The sequence below is a fragment of the Oncorhynchus mykiss genome, chromosome 1, assembly GCF_057628025.1.
Source record: "Oncorhynchus mykiss isolate SJ-2025 chromosome 1, ASM5762802v1, whole genome shotgun sequence".
NCBI lineage: Eukaryota > Metazoa > Chordata > Actinopteri > Salmoniformes > Salmonidae > Oncorhynchus > Oncorhynchus mykiss.
Window position 1 is genome coordinate 55,099,255 of NC_143022.1, and position 19,135 is coordinate 55,118,389.

The 19,135-nt window shown below is 42.3% G+C and overlaps 1 protein-coding gene across 50 annotated transcripts in view; it reads left to right on the plus strand.

Moving 5' to 3' along the window:
- The window catches only part of LOC110524948 (CUGBP Elav-like family member 2), a 69,549-nt gene that overhangs the window by 31,143 nt on the left and 19,271 nt on the right, over window positions 1-19,135 (plus strand). For all 50 annotated transcript variants that reach the window (XM_090234192.1, XM_090234184.1, XM_090234181.1 and 47 more), the window contains exons 3-5: window positions 8,313-8,395; window positions 15,494-15,542; window positions 16,324-16,458. In XM_090234192.1, the coding sequence (XP_090090318.1) occupies window positions 8,313-8,395; window positions 15,494-15,542; window positions 16,324-16,458 (267 nt within the window). The remainder of the gene's footprint in view (window positions 1-8,312; window positions 8,396-15,493; window positions 15,543-16,323; window positions 16,459-19,135) is intronic.

Sequence of the window (19,135 nt, forward strand, 5' to 3'; positions counted from 1 at the left end):
TGTTTTATGGCGGCCAGGCGTATTCCCATTATTTAATTCACTGTCTCAAACCTGATGTGAGGGATTCAATAAGGATTGAAAGCCTTAATCCTCCAACTGGTGGTTTTGATGTGGATTGTGGAACCCTCTCTTTGATGTTGGTACTTTGTGTCTGGTCTATCTGTTACTGCCAGTGCTCAGAGCTGGGAGGAAGGGATGAATGGAGGGGGGAGCTAGGCCTAATCTCACAGTTGCAGGCTGGAGAGTTGTCATTGGAATTTGCTCAGGTACGTTCCCAACTTTGTACCTCTGAGCTGTGGTGATATTACACTGCACTGTTCTAAGCAAGAGACTGCATTGAAATTGAACCACCCCCTACCCCCCATTGAAATGAGAATTCATCTGCTTATTAGACCTCTGTATAAACTTGTAAGTACATGTATACCCAGGCGTCTGTCAAAAACACCAAATGAGTCGTCTGTGTACTTAGACCAGTGTCTCCTGGGTGCTGTTTAATATAGAGTAGGGTTGAGGCGGTATCCACATTTTCATATCACCGTACTGTCCTTCTCTCATACGGGATATACTGTACTACCGTCTTAGTACACAAGGCGATGCCAAAAACCTCAAAAACAAGCCAATTGTGTAGTGTCTATCTGAATGATAACAAAATTAGCAAAATTAAAGTGATAGCTCATTTCAATGTAGGCTGCTAGCTAAGTATGCTAACAAGCGCCAATGAAAATAAATTAATTTTAAAGACAGGCAATCCAGCACATAAAGGTGTGTGTAGGTGCTACCGAATGTCATTTTTGGTGAGTTTGGACATTTACAAGCGAATTTGAATGAGAGACATTGTGTAAATGAACAAAGTTTTGACGCATGCTTCTCTGAAGGAAGAACAGTACTGGCTCTGGAGCAGCATGTGTAGGCTACACTGTGTGGAGTGTCTGTGTGGAGTCTGGAGTCGCTAGAGCAACGGACCTGCCTGCTCTGCTCAAGGAAGAGTGTAGAGGAGAAGACCGACTGACAATGGAGAGGAGGAAAAACACAAGGAAATCAAGGTGGTGGCAGCTCTAGAAATAACTCATCCAAAGGGCTGTGACTTCTCAAACAAAGCAGAAAACTAACACTATATGATGCCCCGTCTCCTTATTGATTTAGCCACTTACTTAGATAACTAGCAAGTTAAACTTAGGGGTTAAGTTAATTCAGATGTAAAATGTTTCTTATTGTAATTTCTGCTCCGCATCAGACTAATGGGCAATCGTATCAGCAGGCAAAATAAATCCATTTTCATTTGTCACATTCGCCGAATACAACAGCCCTTACAGTGAAATGCTTACTCAAACAACAATGCAGTTTTAAGTAAAATACCTTAAAAAATAAATAAAAGTAACTAAGAGCAGCAGTAAAATAACAATAGTGAGGCTATATACAGGGGGTACCGGTACAGAGTCAATGTGCGGGGGCACCGGTTAGTCAAGGTAAAAAATCAAGCTATGCTTCCTCCATAGAAACAGGACATGTTTGTCCTCTACAAATAGAAGACAAATTATGCAAGCTACTTTTATGTCTGTTATAGATTATGTGGATATTATCTACCCGCATGCTACGGCATCCACACTTAAATCGCTGGATGCTACTTATCATTGCGCACTTAGGTTTATTACGGGTGCGCTACAGAACTCACCACTGTTTTTATATCAACATGTGGGTTGGACTTTGTTGTCCATGAGACAAGAACAACATGCTCTCGTGTTTGTCTACAAAGCACGTCTGAATAATCTACCTTATTTATCATCACTCATCAACATTAGAATTATAATTCCTAAAACCAGGTCTCAAGCATGGATTAAACCTGAGGCCCATGCGTTCTCCAGAGAGTTGGGTATGGCTGCCTTTTCCTGTTACGCTCTTTGCTTATGGAATGTCGTCTGGAACAGCTGGTTCTTTCATGCACGTTTCAGTGTTACTTGCCTCAAAGCAAGCATAGAAATAATAATTTAGCTCGTCGTGTCACTGGGCAGCTCTCGGCTGTGCTACCCTTTGTAGTCTGTAATAGTTTGCAAGTCTTGACACATCATACGAACGTCGGAGCTGGTGTAGTACGTTTCGATCTTAGTCCTGTAGTGGCGGTTTGCCTGTTTGATGGTTTGTCGGAGGGCATAGCAGGATTTCTTATAAGCTTCCGGGTTCGTGTCCTGCTCCTTAATTAAAAGTGGCGGCTCTACCCTTTATCCCAGTGCGGATGTTGCCTGTAAACCATGGCTTCTGATTGGGGTATGTACTAGAGGTCGACCGATTTATGATTTTTCAACACCGATACCGATTATTGGAGGACCCAAAAAGCCGATGCCGATTTAACAAAAAAAAAAAGTGTTTATTTATTATTATTTTATTTTTTGTACATTTATTTGTAATAATGACAATTACAACAATACTGAATGAACACTTATTTTAACTTAATATAATACATCAATAAAATAAATGTAACCTCAAGTAAATAATGAAACATGTTCAATTTGGTTTAAATAATGCAAAAACAAATTATTGGAGAAGAAAGTAAAAGTGCAATATGTGCTATGTAAGAAAGGTAACGTTTCAGTTCCTTGCTCAGAACATGAGAACATATGAAAGCTTGAGTCTTCAATATTCCCAGGTAAAAAGTTTTAGGTTGTAGTTATTATAGGAATTATAGGACTATTTCCCTCTATGCCATTTGTATTTCATTAACCTTTGACTATTGGATGTTCTTATAGGCACTTTAGTATTGCCAGTGTAACAGTATAGCTTCCGTCCCTCTCCTTGCTCCTCCCTGGGCTCGAACCAGCAACACAACGACAACAGCCACCATCGAAGCAGCGTTACCCATACAGAGCAAGGGGAACAACTACTAGAAGGCTCAGAGCAAGTGCCGTTTGAAAAGCTATTAGCGCTCGCTAACTAGCTAGCCATTTCACTCCGGTTACACCAGCCTAATCTCGGGAGTTGATAGGCTTGAAGTCATAAACATCGCAATGCTTGACGCACAACGAAAAGCGGCTGGCAAAACGCACGAAAGTGCCTACCACCGCTCAGTCAGATACTTAGATGCTTGTATGCTCATTCAGATTATATGCAACGCAGGACACGCTAGATAATATCTAGTAATATCATCAACCATGTGTAGTTAACTAGTGATTATGATTGATTGTTTTTTATAAGATAAGTTTAATGCAAGCTAACAACTTACCTTGGCTTACTGCTTTCGCGTAGCAGGCAGTCTCCTGGAGTGCAACGAGAAAGAGGCAGGTCGTTATTGCGTTGGACTAGTTAACTGTAAGGTTGCAAGATTGGATCCCCCGAGCTGACAAGGTGAAAATCTGTCGTTCTGCCCCTGAACGAGGCAGTTAACCCACTGTTCCTAGGCCGTCATTGAAAATAAGAATGTGTTCTTAACTGACTTGCCTAGTTAAATAAAGGTATACAACAACAACAAATTAATCGGTGCCCAAAAATACCGATTTCCGATTGTTATGAAAACTGGAAAATCGGACCGAATTAATCGGCCATTCCGATTTAATCGGTCGACCTCTAGTATGTACGTACGGTCACTGTGGGGATGACGTCATCGATGCACTTATTGATGAAGCCAGTGACTGGTGTGGTGTACTCCTCAATGGCATTGGAAGAATCCCAGAACATATTCCAGTCTGTGCTAGCAAAACAGTCCTGTAGTTTAGCATCTGCTTCATCTGACCACTTTTTTTATTGATCTAGTCACTGGTGCTTCATGCTTTCATTTTTGCTTGTAACCAGGAATCAGGAGGATAGAATTATGGCCATATTTGCCAAATGGAGGGCGAGGTAGAGAGTTTTGTATGTGTCTATGTGTGTGAAGTAAAGGTAGTCTACAGTTGTTGTTTTTTCCCCCCTCTGGTTGCACATTTAACACGCTGGAAGAAATTTGGTAAAACTGATTTTAATTTCCCTTCATTAAAGTCCCCGGCCACTAGGAGCGCCGCCTCTGGATGAGCGTTTGAGTGTAGTCTTAGTGCCAGCATCGATATGTATGTAGATATGGTATGTAGACAGCTACGAAAAATACAGAAATTCTCTAGGTAGATAGTGTGGTCTACAGCTTGTCATGAGATTCTCTACCTCAGGCAAGCAAAACCTTCGAGACTTCCTTAGATATCGTGCACCAGCTGTTTACAAATACACATAGACATCCCCTTGTCTTACCAGAAGCTGCTGTTCTATCCTGCCGATACAGTGTATAACCCGCCAGCTGTATGTTTATTCATGTCGTCGTTCAGCCACGACTCAGTGAAACAAGATATTTCAGTTTTTAGTGTCCCGTTGGTAAGATATACGTGCTTTTAGTTTGTCCAATTTATTATCCGAATGTACGTTGGCCAATAGTACTGATGGCAACGGCAGATTAGCCACTCGTCGGCGGATCCTCACAAGGCACCCCCATTTCCGATATCCCTGTCATTCGCAGGAGAAAGAGAATGAAAAGATGAGGGCCTGTTCGGCTGTCAGGAGTAAATCCCTCTAGTCCCACTCATTAAAGAGAAATTCTTCGTCCAGTTCAAGGTGAGTAATCGCTGTTCTGATTTCCAGAAGCTAATTTCGGTCATAAGAGATGGTAGCAGCAACATTATGTGCAAAATAAGTAACAAAACAAAGTGAAAAAACAAACTAAATAGAAAGGTTGGTTAAGAGCACATAAAATGGCAGCCATCTTCTCCGGCTCTCTGACTGATGTGTAACTACTTTTCTCGCTGTAGCCAGGCAACTCTTCTCTGGTAAAATGCCAGGTGAACTTTTAAGCAAAACGTAAGGAAATGTAGCCAGCTACATTTTGTTCTATGATAAACATTAGAAATATGATGGCCATGCATCGTTTTTGCCAAGAAGGCTTTGCTCTTTCATTGTACGCTCATTAACTTGTGTTGCTGCCAGCCAAATAGCTTTGCTCTTTCATTGTACGCTCGTTTACTTGTGTTGCTGCCAGCCAAATAGCTTTGCTCTTCTGTTGTCATCTAATGAAAATGAAGCTATTTTCTGCCGAATGTGTTGCATTAATGTATTTTCTGTGAAGGAAAACTAGTTGCATGTCCCTGATCACTCTATTGAAGCAAAAAAACACTTGAATCTAAAACGTGACCCTGACAATACACTGCTGGACCTGCTCCCACTTTCTCCCGTTGTGCTATTTACAAACAAACACGTTACTGGCTACACTGTTCTGGGGAACTACGGTAAGCTTCATAATGTAAAATAATGTGACAGGCGAAAATGAAGAACGCAATCTTTATCCCCTTACGTATTGCACAAGTTGACTGCAGGTATTTACTTAAAAAGTAACTAACTACCAATATGAAAATGTATTGAAAAACCACCCTGTGGCTATTTCCAAATATCCCGGTATATACGATACACTGCCGAAGCCTAATATAAAGCACATTGTGTGAGTCGATAATACACCCCTCAATGCCGTTTTCCCCCTTCTCTTTGTGTCATCCATCTTGCTTTTGTATGAGTCCTCCTGATTCTGTTGGAATCAATCCATTTTAAATCCCCACTTCAATTTGGGTCTGTTTGTTCTCGCCCCTATCTATTTTGAGAATGGTCAAATTTGTAGCGTTGTTTTTTTAGGTCATGATGATGCCAGGGTATCTGACTGCAGGGTATAAATACACGATAACCATCATGCTTAGCTCTTAGCCCTATGGATTATTTAGCCTCTATGCAGCAGGGAGGGGAAGCACAGTGAGAGAGCGGAGGGAAGACAGTGAAAGAGCGAGAAAGATTCATGGTTTATTTAGCATCAGCAGAGTGCTAGGGGGTCGCACTGAACAGCGGAGAGGGAGAGAGAGCGACACAGAGAGGAAAGGTGGTGCAACTCTGCAGTGGTGGCAAAGTTAGCGTGGGGGGGGGGCCCATGACACAATTTAGCTGTTATAAAGATAAGGGCCTGCATTTCTACACATTTTGCCATCTCAGTGACTCAACCATTTTAACGAAATCAATGGGAGCCCCATGCCATTTAATTTATGGAATTTTGGATTCTCCCTGTCTAGTTTTTAATTTGGGCAATTGTTAGTTCTCAAAGTAGCTAACAACGTGCCATTAGAACACAGGAGTGATGTTTGCTGATAATGGGCCTCTGTACGCCTATGTAGATATTCTGTTAAAAATCAGCCGTTTCCAGCTACAATAGTCATTCACAACATTAACAATGTCTACACTGTATTTCTGATCAATTTGATGTTAATGAACAAAAATGTTCCTTTTTCTTTCAAAAACAAGGAAATGTCTAACTGACCCTAAACTTTTGAACGGTAGTGTATATACAGACACACACTCACTCACCGGTCAAAAGTTTTAGAGCACCTACTCTTTTCAGGGTTTTTCTTTATTTTTACTATTTTCTACATTGTAGAATAATAGTGGACATCAACTATGAAATAACACATATGGAATCATGCAGTAACCAAAAGGTGTTAAACAAATCAAAAATATTTTATATTTGAGATTCTTCAAATAATCATCCTTTGCCTTGACCGCTTTGCACACTCCACCGGTCTAATGTCAATTGCGCATGTTTCTTGGCCCTTCTTATTGGTGTCCTTTAGTAGTGGTTTCTTTGCAGCAATTCGACCATGAAGGCCTGATTCACACAGTCTCCTCTGAACAGTTGATGTTGAAGTGTCTGTTACTTGAACTCTGTGAAGCATTTATTTGGGCTGCAATTTCTGTGGCTGGTAACTTTAATGAACTTCCAGTGCAGCAGAGGTAACTCCGGGTCTTCCTTTCCTGTGGCGGCCCTCATTAGAGCCAGTTTCATCATAGCGCTTTATGGTTTTTGCAACTGCACTTGGAAGAAACTTTCAAAGTTCTTGAAATTTTCCATGTTGACTGACCTTCATATCTGAAAGTAATGATGGACTGTCCTTTCTCTTTGCTTATTTGAGCTGTTCTTGCCATAATATGGACTTGGTAAAAGACCATCTTCTGTATACCAACCCTAACATGTCACAACACAACTTACACAAACCCATTAAGAAGGAAATACATTCCACAAATTAACTTTTAACAAGGAACACCTGTTAATTGAAATGCATTCCAGGTGACTACCTCATGAAGCCGGTTGAGAGAATTACAAGAGTGTGCAAAGCTGTCATCAAGGCAAAGGGTGGTTACTTTGAAGAATCTCAAATATAATACATATTTTGATTTGTGTAGCAGTTTGTTGGTTACTACAAGATTCCATATATGTGGTATTTCATAGATTCGATGTCTCACTATTATTCTACAATGTAGAAAATAGTAAAAATCAAGAAAAATCCTGGAATGAGTAGGTGTCCAGACTTTTGACTGGTACTGTATATAAAACATCTTCATATGCCACCCACCGCTGCTAAATAAATATAGGGGAAACACTGAAGCAGCCTCTTAGAGATGAGAACGGAGCAGCTCGATGCATATTACCATATCGCAGCTCCCAGTCGAGGCTTGAGAGAGAGGGGGAGCTCCACTCCACTCCACAGTAGCATTATAACTCACGCACACGGCACGGCACGGCACGGCACAGCCTGAGAGGGAGTTCTACAGTAAGCAGCAGCAATACAACACTATGTAGGTCAGAGACGCTGCAGTACTCTACTTCCCTGTGTGTGTGTGTGTGTGTGTGTGTGTGTGTGTGTGTGTGTGCGCACTCTCCACTTCTGTGTGTGTTTTGTGTTCTCTGCCAGCCCAGAGAAACTGACAGGCTGGAACGCCACTGGCGGTCTGCTGGGACTGAAGGATGAGAGTATTTTTTTGTGGGTTTTTTTCTCCTCTCTTACCCCTCCCCATCGCCCTCTCTTGTTCTATTGCTTGCTTGCTCTCTCCTTCCCTCTCCCATTCTTATCGTGTCTGTGGATGTATTGTCTATGTGTGTATGCACACCTATGTAACGGAGAGCCATTCAATAGTTTTGTCAGTACAGTGGCTGCCTGCCTCTGAGTAGCCTCACTGTAGCCTTTCTCTGCCACACCTCAGTGACCCTGACAGACAGATAGCCTCTTGGTCTCCTGCTCTGTTCTCTGTGGCAGTACTGTACAGTCATGAGTGTCAACTATGACCCTGATCCATCAGCCCATCTCTTTATCTTGCCCATAGCCTACTCTCACTGCAAATGCTGTGCATGTGCTGTATAGGCACCTAGCATGCTGTGCAGTATGTGTACTGTATGTACAACAGTTAATAGTGATTCCATTCCTTGTGTTTAATGTTGCGTTATTCTGATTGTTCTGTTATTAAATACAACATTCCCCCCCCCCCTTCTCTCTCTGCAGGATGCTGTTTTGTAACGTTTTATACCAGAAAAGCCGCCCTGGAGGCCCAGAATGCATTGCACAACATAAAGACCTTAACAGGGGTGAGTAAGCAGGAAGTGTGTGTGTTTGTGTGCGTGCCGCCTTTAGCCCCTCATTGCTCCCCTGTGTTGCTGCTGTGGACTGCACTTGGATGGATGTAACCTAATGAGCTCACTATAGCTACAGCCCACACACACCGTATAGGCACTGCCATGCCATTCCCATCCACAAGAACTGACCTGAACCTTGCTCCCTCTTCTGATGAAGTAATAACCACACAGTTGTGTGCACACCAAGACCCAAACACATAGAGTCAGGTAAAGGGTGCTTTGCACGAGGGGAGCCCAGCTAGCCAACTCACTGAATCACACACATAGCTACCCAGTCATAAAGTGGAACAAATTATTCATTGTGCTTGTCCTCATGAATCATAGATGCAAAACCACATTTAATATTTAAAAAGGAATACAAAAGGAAAGTGTTTGAAGAATATTGCTCCTAACAATGGAATCTGCTGAGAGCGATGGAGGGAGTGTGAGAAGGAAAGAGAAAACAGGGCGACAGCTGTATAGAGAAACAGAGGGAGTCTTAATTCTAACCTGATTTATCTGATAGAGATTAAAGCTCAGTCAACTGGAACAAGTGCAATTGCTTGTTAAAGCTTCGTAAATCTGCCTCCCCTGTCCCCTATGTTACTCTATCTGCTTCCAATCAATTAAATCAATACTAAACTACCTCAGTCTTCAATTAAATCAATACTAAACTACCTCAGTCTTCAATTAAATCAATAACTCCACTCTGCTGACTTTTTTCAGTTTCCAATAATGAGGAGAATGACTAAGTGTTGAAGAATTTGTACCTGTGTGATAAGCAAAGGGAGACCTGTACTAATTATACCATTCAGGGTTGGGGTGAATTCCATTTGAGTCCTGAATTGAAAAATAATTGACCCCAACCCTGAAATTGTCAGTAGCGTGATGATCGAAGTGCGACTAGAGAACACATACTGTACAAACCTAGAGTATAAATAGCACTGTATTTGGTGTCATTAATCAGTTAACGCATTTTTAAATCAAGTGCATGTATTTTGACAGCTGCTCCCGAACCCTACTACAGCCAGTCATGCTGCTCCTGGCATTGACTGAAGTCCGACGGCTCGTTGGTGGAAAAGCTTGCGTCCCTTTCGGTCGCCAAACATGGGTTCAAATACTATTTGAAATCATTTCAAATACTTGATCTCTGCATGGTTGAGTTTGCCTATTGCAATGGAACCAATAGAAAAGTCACAAGTGCACATCCCGGATCCCCGCCTATCTGGCCCTCCAGGCAGGCTAAATCCTATACAATAAGTATTTGAATTATTTTTTTAAATAGTATTTGAACCCAAGTAGGTCTGTCGCACGGACTCCCTCCTCCTGTGCCTTCCTCTCCTTGGCAAGTGATGCCAGTCCCCATACCGAGAGGGCCATCTGTCTATTTCTTTTAGTTCCCTTCTCTCTGAAAAACAACACATTTCATAACTGCCTCTCCTGTTTTTGTTTTTATCGTGAGCACTCAAATGAGGGAGTAAGATTTCCCATGTTATCACGTCATCATAACACCTGGTAAATAAACTTGAAGCCAAGCAACTTCCATGATCTCTTTATTTCACCTGTCTATTTCTCTTGGTCCCCTTCTCTTGAATAATAACACCATTACATACAGCCAGCCTCCCCAGTTTTTGTTTTTATAGAAATGGCAAGAAGTGAGTAAAATATCTAGTCTTTACACATGACAAATAAATTTAACTTGAAACCTTGCCCTCTGCTCATATCCTAATTCCCCTTGCTTAAAATCTAGCCACTTCACTCCATATTTTTCTTATTCCCTTTCTGGCTTCTTTGTGTCAATATGGCAGGTGTAGATATCTAATCCAAAAGATTAGCTCTTCAGATCCACTTCTTCCTCAGCGTATTAAGGGATCTAGTGGAAGAGCCAGGGGAAATAAATCGCAGGTGGAAATATGTCATTTGCAGATGGACTGGATTCTCTGCCAACTTCTTGTTGAAGCTCAAGCTGTTGCTCAGATATGGCCCCTCATTTCTGGAACATGTTAGCAATGCTGGACGGTATGGCTAGCATTCCATTCCTAAGTGAAAAATGACAACTTTTAAAGACCAGTGGACATTGTTTGCACCCCAAATGGCACCCTATTCCCTATATAGTGCACTACTTTTGACCAAAGGTAGTGTATAGGGTAGTGTTGCATGGAAATCCAGTACCACGTTAATATCGTGCTACCAAAACGTCATGGCACCAACATTTTTAGAATACCATAGTACCGTTCCGTATGATACTACCAACTTTTTTGGCCCTACCGATCTAAAGCACCCGCAGGTGACTTCATAAACAGTAAATGTTTAGAAAGTCAGTTGCTTATGCAACTGCAATTAGTCTCTTGCATGCTATGCGCCGGTCCAATGTCCACTTCACTTTCATGCGCATATCACGTGTGTCCTCACTCACCTGCTTCTCTCCGTCCGCTCTTCCTGCACGATACCGATTATTGGAGGACCAAAAAAAGCCGATGCCGATTAATCGCCCAATTTTTTTTTTTTATTTTTTTTTTTTTATTATTATTATTTTTTTTATTAAAATTGTTTTAATGTATTTGTAATAATGACAATTACAACAATACTGAATGAACACTTATTTTAACTTAATATAATACATCAATAAAATAAATGTAGCCTCAAGTAAATAATGAAACATGTTCAATTTGGTTTAAATAATGCAAAAACAAAGTATTGGAGAAGAAAGTAAAAGTGCAATATGTGCTATGTAAGAAAGCTAACGTTTCAGTTCCTTGCTCAGAACATGAGAACATATGAAAGCTGGTGGTTCCTTTTAACATGAGTATTCAATATTCCCAGGTAAGAAGTTTTAGGTTGTAGTTATTATAGGACTATTTCCCTCTATACCATTTGTATTTCATTAACCTTTGACTATTGGATGTTCTTATAGGCACTTTTTAGTATTGCCAGTGTAACAGTATAGCTTCCGTCCCTCTCCTCGCTCCTCCCTGGGTTCGAACCAGCAACACAACGACAACAGCCACCACATCGAAGCAGCGTTACCCATGCAGAGCAAGGGGAACAACCACCCCAAGGCTCAGAGCGAGTGACATTTGAAACGCTATTAGCGCGCGCTAACTAGCCAGCCATTTCACTTCGGTTACACCAGCCTAATCTCGGGAGTTGATAGGCTTGAGGTCATAAACAGCTCAATGCTTGACGCACAACGAAGAGCTGCTGGCAAAATGCACTATAGTGCTGTTTGAATGAATGTTTACGAGCCTGCTTCTGCCCTCCACCGCTCAGTCAGATACTTAGATGCTTGTATGCTCAGTCAGATTATATATCTAGTAATATCATCAACCATGTGTAGTTAACTAGTGATTATGATTGATTGTTTTTTATAAGATAAGTTTAATGCTAGCTAGCAACTTACCTTGGCTTACTGCATTCGCGTAACAGGCAGTCTCCTTGTGGAGTGCAACGAGAGAGAGGCAGGTCGTTATTGCGTTGGACAAGTTAAATGTAAGGTTGCAAGATTGGATCCCCCAAGCTGACAAGGTGAAAATCTGTCGTTCAGTTAACCCACCGGTATTAAAATAATAAATAAAATAAAAATCGGCAAATCGGCGCCCAAAAAATACCAATTTCCGATTGTTATGAAAACTTGAAATCGTCCCTAATCAATCGGTCGACCTCTAAACTGAACAACGTTGTTTGTCATGTTACCTAGCTAGCTAACAACATGGTAACTTGACAGTAGGTTTAGGTAAATTTGAGTGGCACTGGAAGAAAGGAAAATATCATGATATGTGCTTCAAATGTAGGATTTTTATTTTACCTTTTTATTTAAACTAAGCAAGTCAGTTAAGTACAAATTCTTATTTACAATGACAGCCTACTGGGGAACAGTGGGTTAACTTCCTTGTTCAGGGGAAGAATGCTCGGGAATTCGATCCAGCAACCTTCAGGTTACTGGCCCAACGCTCTAACCACTAGGCTTCCTGCCGCTCTAACCACTAGGCCTAACTAGATCAAACATCTACCTCTTTCTGATCCACACATTCTGTTCGGTGTCTAATGTTTTTAAAGTTGGGGGGGGAGGTATGGGGGAGTGGGAGTATTGGGGGGGGGGGGGGGGAGTATGTGAGGTAGTGAGAGAGAGCAAGTGTGTGTGTGGGAGAGTGAGTGTGAAATGTAATGTGTGTGCAATTCAGTTCAATAAGTGTGAATATGAGTGGCTGTTTTTTGTGTGTAGCATAGGCGCATAGGCACATTCTAAACGGGAACAAGTGTCCTGGAGATGGGTGAACAGTACGCTATGCCACTGAATTTTTCCTTTCTTGTTATCTCGATACTAGGCCTGGTTATTGTATCATTAGTAAAACGTTGGTAATGTGAAAAGACTAATATAGGTGCCACTTGGGATGCAGCCATTAAGAAGCAGGCCAGAAGAGAGCAGCACTGTTAGATTTGATTAGGATCCCCATTAGCCGACGCCAATGGCGACAGCTAGTCTTACTGGGGTCCGACACATAACGAAAAAGACATTATATACAAAATACTTTACAATTCACATACAATAACATGTAGGGGGTGTGGGTGGTGGCTGTGTGTGTGCATCTATCAGCTAGACATAAATGTCAATACATGCACACAAAAAGTAGGTCACACGGAGGGAGAGGTGTTGTGCCGAGAGGTGTTGCTTTATTTTTATTTTTTTCAACCGGGTTTGCTGTTCATTTGCACTATATGAGATGGAAGGGAGTTCCATGCAACCATGGCTCTGTATAGTACTGTGTGTTTTAGGGCTCTCCCTGACCCCCCCAAAATCGAGTCCTATGTGTTTTTAATCAAATCAACTATATGCACTGAGCTTGTCTGATGCTTTAAGCTAACTGTTTGATTAAATAATTAAGACATACAAATGACTAGAGGGAGTCCGACCGCAATTGATTTGATTGTGGCCCCTGGCTCAGACTTGCTGCATTGTAAAAAAAATATATATATATATATATTATACAAAAGTCACTTAGTGACTTTGACTAGCACCCATTGTGTGTCTCTCCTCCCTGCTGCAGGGACCATCACACATCAACAATGTGTATAGCGCTGTCAGTGTTGCTGAAGCTGCAACATAATTACAGCCATTTCTGACTGAAAAGTTATGTTGGTGAAATCCCTCATTTGTTTAGGAAAATCGTTCCCTATCCCATCAACGCTTGCTCTCTATGCGTGACACATGTATGCTTCGCATGCAAGTGACCAATAGGGCCTGACCTACAGCACATCAATAAATTGGTTATAACAAACTCTGAACACCGTAACACATGACAACAAAATGGATGCAGAGAGGACGTGACAAATCAATTCAAACCGGGGGAATGTTTACTGGGTGCGCGGGTTGGTAAAGGGGAAGTCGGATGTGTGGAATAATTTTGACTAGTTGTAGAAAATACTGTAAATAAAAGTATGGAGTAAGCGATGCGTGCATGTTCTAGGTGCCAAACAGGTGCCTAGAACGTTACATTGTTCCAGACGGTCAGAAATACATTGTAAACAACACTAAATCAATTACAGGCGTACCAGAGTGTACCGTTGTTTTTTTGTAAAGCTTTTATTACAGCAAAGACTAAAAACGGTCTCATGGAGTCGTGAATGCAATTTCCGAAATGGAACGGTTTATGCTAATTATTCAATGGTCGCTTTATTTTATTTTAAAACTAAAATGCTTGATTGCATTTCACATCATGAATGATTTTGTATTCTGTGTAATGACATGAACAAATAAATGATTGATACCGTAGCCTATTTCAATGCAATACAAGCTACTGTAAGTAAGTTACAGTATTTAGGATGTGCTCTTAGGCCTACAGCTCGATGGTGGTTATACAAGGCTGGTATACTAACCCTATTAATGATTATAATAATGGCAATATTAACAATGAGATCAAGGAAAAAGCTGCGGAATTTGTGATATTGTTGCGTGAGGCTTGGCGCTCACGGAATCAGTAGGCTGTTAAACACTCAAACAGGCAACAGAAGCAGGATCTGTCTTATTTCTGTAGATATAAATGGATGATTTATAAAGCCAGGCACATTTAACAGTTAGGCTATTGATTAGACGTAATTAAGTTGGTTTCCAACCTCACTTTTCTTAGACAATTAAGCCAAGGGCTGTTTTCTCGTCTCCTAAATCTGCTGTTGCCTTCACCTCATTGTTCTCAACACCAATATGCGGGTTAACTTTGCTCTATTATGCACATAGCAGCATGGTCTAGAAAAAGGCACCAATTCAACAGCGCACTGATGCGTTTCAGAACCGTGGACAGCGACCAATATCCAGCGCGGGAGAAAGCTCATTTGTTAATAAAAAATATATAATTTTGGATTTGTTGCAACATTGTTCTTACATAATATAACCATATACAATTTCAGTAGCACATGTCTTAGACTGATGGACTGTGCCATCCCCACAGCCTCCACAATGGATCAGTCCACTGGGGGGGGGGACTTAAATAGATCCTGAAAGGATGATGATGGGGAGAATCAATAACTGCGATCATATGACTACTGCTCTGGCCCAACCCAAAGAAAGGGGAGAGAATTTGAGCCCAAATACTAGTGGACATATCCTTTTCTATAGCTCACTATAGTGTGAGGGATAATCGAATCTGAGAGGGGGCGAGCGAATGAGAAATGCTGACAGAGGGGGATGAGGTGGAGGAAGAAGTTTAATAACGAGCAAGAGAGCAATTCTAGTCTCAAAATCCATCCTCACCTCCTTTCCTTCATCTGCACTGATTGGAAAAGGTAACTTGACAGGTGAGACTTGACAGGTGAAAACAATATGGAGTCGAGCTCATTATTAGGGTGGCTTTCACCTTGTCAGTTCTTTCAGATCAGTCAAGGAGAGGAGGCTAGGAGTGAACGAACTGTTTAAACCATTGCTAAAGGGCAAGGGAGCAAGAGAACCAAAAAACATAGCCAAGCACCTGGCCTGTTCATCGTCGCGGTAACTAACGTGACAATGAACAGGCCAGGTGATGACAGGCCTGATGATAGGTTGATGTTTAACATGTTTCTTCCGTGTTCTCCTCCTTCCAGATGCATCATCCCATCCAGATGAAACCCGCTGACAGTGAGAAAACAAACGGTGAGTGACATCATTGCAGATACGATGTGACACAGGCTAAAATGTATATAAACAAAGCATAGCGGCTGGCCGGTTACAGGGAAGGGTTGCGTCCCAAATGGCACCTTATATCGTGCACTAATTCTGACCAGGGCTGTAGTCAAAAGTAGTGGGCTATATAGGGTGCCATTTGGGTCACAACCTGAGAACAGAACACAGCTACCATGAAGTCCCTGAGGACGTGAGGAAATTGCACCACAAAGAATCAAGATTGGGAAAGGAAATAAAAAGGAGACTGTCTCTATATTTTAGTTCCCACACGGTGGCCCAAATGGTACTCGTCTGTATGTGCTGCCAAGGCATGACAACGACCATAGAAGTTGGCTGTTATGGAACAAACAGACCTGGGACGAGACTGCCGAAACGGTGCTCTGTGCTGTAAATTCAGTATTTCTTGGGAGTATTTCAGGGGTGTCAGGGGTTACTAGGATTTAAAGGAGCTTTATGAAGGGGGGGGGGGGGGTGAGAGGAAGGCGGGTACAGAGGGATCTGGTGGGAGGATAAGGGGAAGATAAAGCAGTCATCCGTCTGAAGAAAAAGAGATTGGGGAGGAGGGGGAGATGAAGCAGTAAGATAGAGATTTAGAGAACGAAAAGGGGTGAGCTGACACATTGAGTGAGAGGGTTGCAAGGAGGGGAGAGGAGGGACTGAACTAGCAAAAAGAGAGGTGGAAGGTTGCATAGCCCATTTTGCTTTCGCTGTTTTGCTGTCACTCATTCTTTCCTCTCTTTCTCCATTTCAGCGGTGGAAGACCGAAAGCTCTTCATTGGAATGGTAACAAAGAAATACGGCGAGAACGAGGTCCGAATGATGTTCTCTGCTTTTGGACAGATAGAGGAATGCCGAATTCTCAGAGGACCTGACGGTCTGAGCAGAGGTGGGTTGTGGGTAACGCCGTGTCACTCCGCTCCACGCTCCCGTTATACTAAGTGGTCCTGTGTTAGTGGATCGGTTTGTAAGGGCGTGGCACTAGGAACCAAAGCAAAGGTCTTGGGTTCAATTCCTACAGGGATCATAATGCACATACCAGAAATGTATGTCAAATGTACTGAAAGTCATTTTTAGATAAAACGCACCCTAGGCCATCCTGTATATATGATGAGATTTGTTAGATAGATATTTTTAGTATTTTAACCTCTTCACCTCCCCAATTTCGATCTTGTGTCATTGCTGCAACTACCCAACGGGCTCGGGAGGCGACGGTCGAGTCACGACCGGGCAAACAACATGACTGGGCAAACCGCGCTCCTTAACACCCACCCGCTTAACCCGGAAGCCAGCCGCACCAATGTGTCGGAGGAAACACTGAGCCTGCAGACACCCAGCCCGTCACAAGAAGTCGCTAGAGCACGATGAGCCAAGTAAAGCCCCCATGGCCAAAACCCTCCCCTAACCCGGATGACGCTGGGCCAATTGTGCGCCGCGCCATAGACGGCTGCGCCACTCGGGAGGCCCAGATATATGGTATTTATGGTAGTGGCTTCCTCTTTAAATGTTGCTATATTGCTTCCACCTATCCAATCTTCTCAGATCACAGTAGTGGGTAGGGAATAGGAGCTCACGTTTGATTTGAAATTCACCACTAGAGTAGTCCTCGACTACACCCGCCGATAAAAGAACACAGACTTGCCTAGTGCCTGCCTTACTACACTGCTCCCAAACCTTTTATTTCCACCCTTCCCCGATAGTCATATCCTATTCACCCAAAGTTCGCCCCCTCTTCGCTCTTTCTTGCCCCCCCCCCCCCCCAATCCACCCTGATATGACTCTCCCCGTGACACACTCACCACCTCCTACATCTCTGCAGCAGAGGGAGGGGGTGCATCAACACTCGCAGCTCTCAACGCCGCCTGTAACAATAGTCCCAGCCATCGCCATGGCAACCCCATGGCTGCTGGTGTTCTAGGCCGGCCTCAGCTGGCAGGCAACACAGGACATGCACAATCAGTACTGCACCGCCCCCACCGTGCTCCACAAAGGATGGAATTATTCCACTGCTCCACCTCTGCCTGCCTCAACTTCTATCTGTGCCGCATAAGACGCCATAAAAGCAAGTGAGACCGACAAATGCAATAATAGTATGGGCGGGCATGAGTTATCGAGTACGGAGCTCGATCTTTAACCAGAGGGGGAAAAAAATACTGTAAAACTATTTGGTGGATGTGCTTTGTAGCAGCTCGTACAAGTGAAATTTTGTCCCAAATTTTAAATGTTTTATGTTGTCTTAAAGACGACGTTAATTTGCTTTGACTCGAAGTGTTCCATTTTGAACATGTGCATTTGCGGGGCACAACAAAAAAGAAACCAAGCCTTAAGGATCACACAGTTCTTCTCCCTAAATGTCCTTTCCCCCTGTGTCTCATTCACTCAATTGCGTTCCGACCGCTCCCTACACATACGCATGCTGAGCGCGCTCACAAGCTCCTGTTAAGCTCCTGTTAGGCCTACAGAAGTAAATGCCTATAAAACGGATCTAACTGATGGGATACAAAAGCTACATTTCTTACCAAATGACGACAGTTTTATCACAAATTCAAATGGACTGGTAGATTGAAGTAGGAAAATGTGTTCCAACAACCGTTGCTGCAGTTTAGGAAAAATTGTGTCCTGTCTATTTTCCGCTTAGGCTACTTTGCGAACTGCTTGTGCCATTTAGAATAGGTTAGCCTCTCAAACTCCACACTGGATCTCAATGCCAGTTCCACTGTGTTTTTTTTCCATTGTTCCCCTCTAATCAGGGACGGATTTTTAGACCTGTAACACCAGGTGGGTGCAATTTAATTCAGGTAGAACAGAAAACCAGCAGGCTCCAGACCTCGTAGGGTAAGCGTTGAATAACCCTGGCCCAGGCTATAACCCCTCTAAACATAGACAGGTTCCACACTGTGAATACACAAAAGGCATTAGTTTGATAAAGACAGAGAGCCATATTTTCATCAGAATCATTAAGGCTCGGCCTTCTCACCAAACCGATGTCATGGCCGTAATTCATCACCATGCAGTGTTCAACGTGGAATTGTTAATCCATTTAGACATTTCCAAAGAACAGGCAGAATAAACTAAATTGAACATCTGTATATCGAAAAGAAAACTATTTTTGTTTTGTAACCCTGAAAAAAATGGTCTTTCAACTCACCAAATTGAGCCCCATTTCAAATAGTCACTATTACAACTTTTTCAAAAATGTTTTTAGTCTGTTATTACATTTTTTTACTATAAAATAGGTGACTTGACTGTGGTAAGGGCTCTGGAAATAAGAGTGTCTTGTCTGCTAAATGAACAAAGCAAGGCTATGCCATTACACAGCCATAAGCTTCTACAAGCTCGCACCACTGCTAAGGTTACTGCCTTTTTGGAGATTGTGTAATATATAACCAGTTGATATTATGATTTCAATAAATTCGCCTGAAATGTCACTTGCTTTTTTATTGACTGAATATACACTACATGATCAAAGGTATGTGGACACCTGCTCGTCAAACATCTCATTCTAAATTATGGGCATTAATATGGAGTGGGTACCCCCTATGCTGCTATAACATCCTCCACTCTTC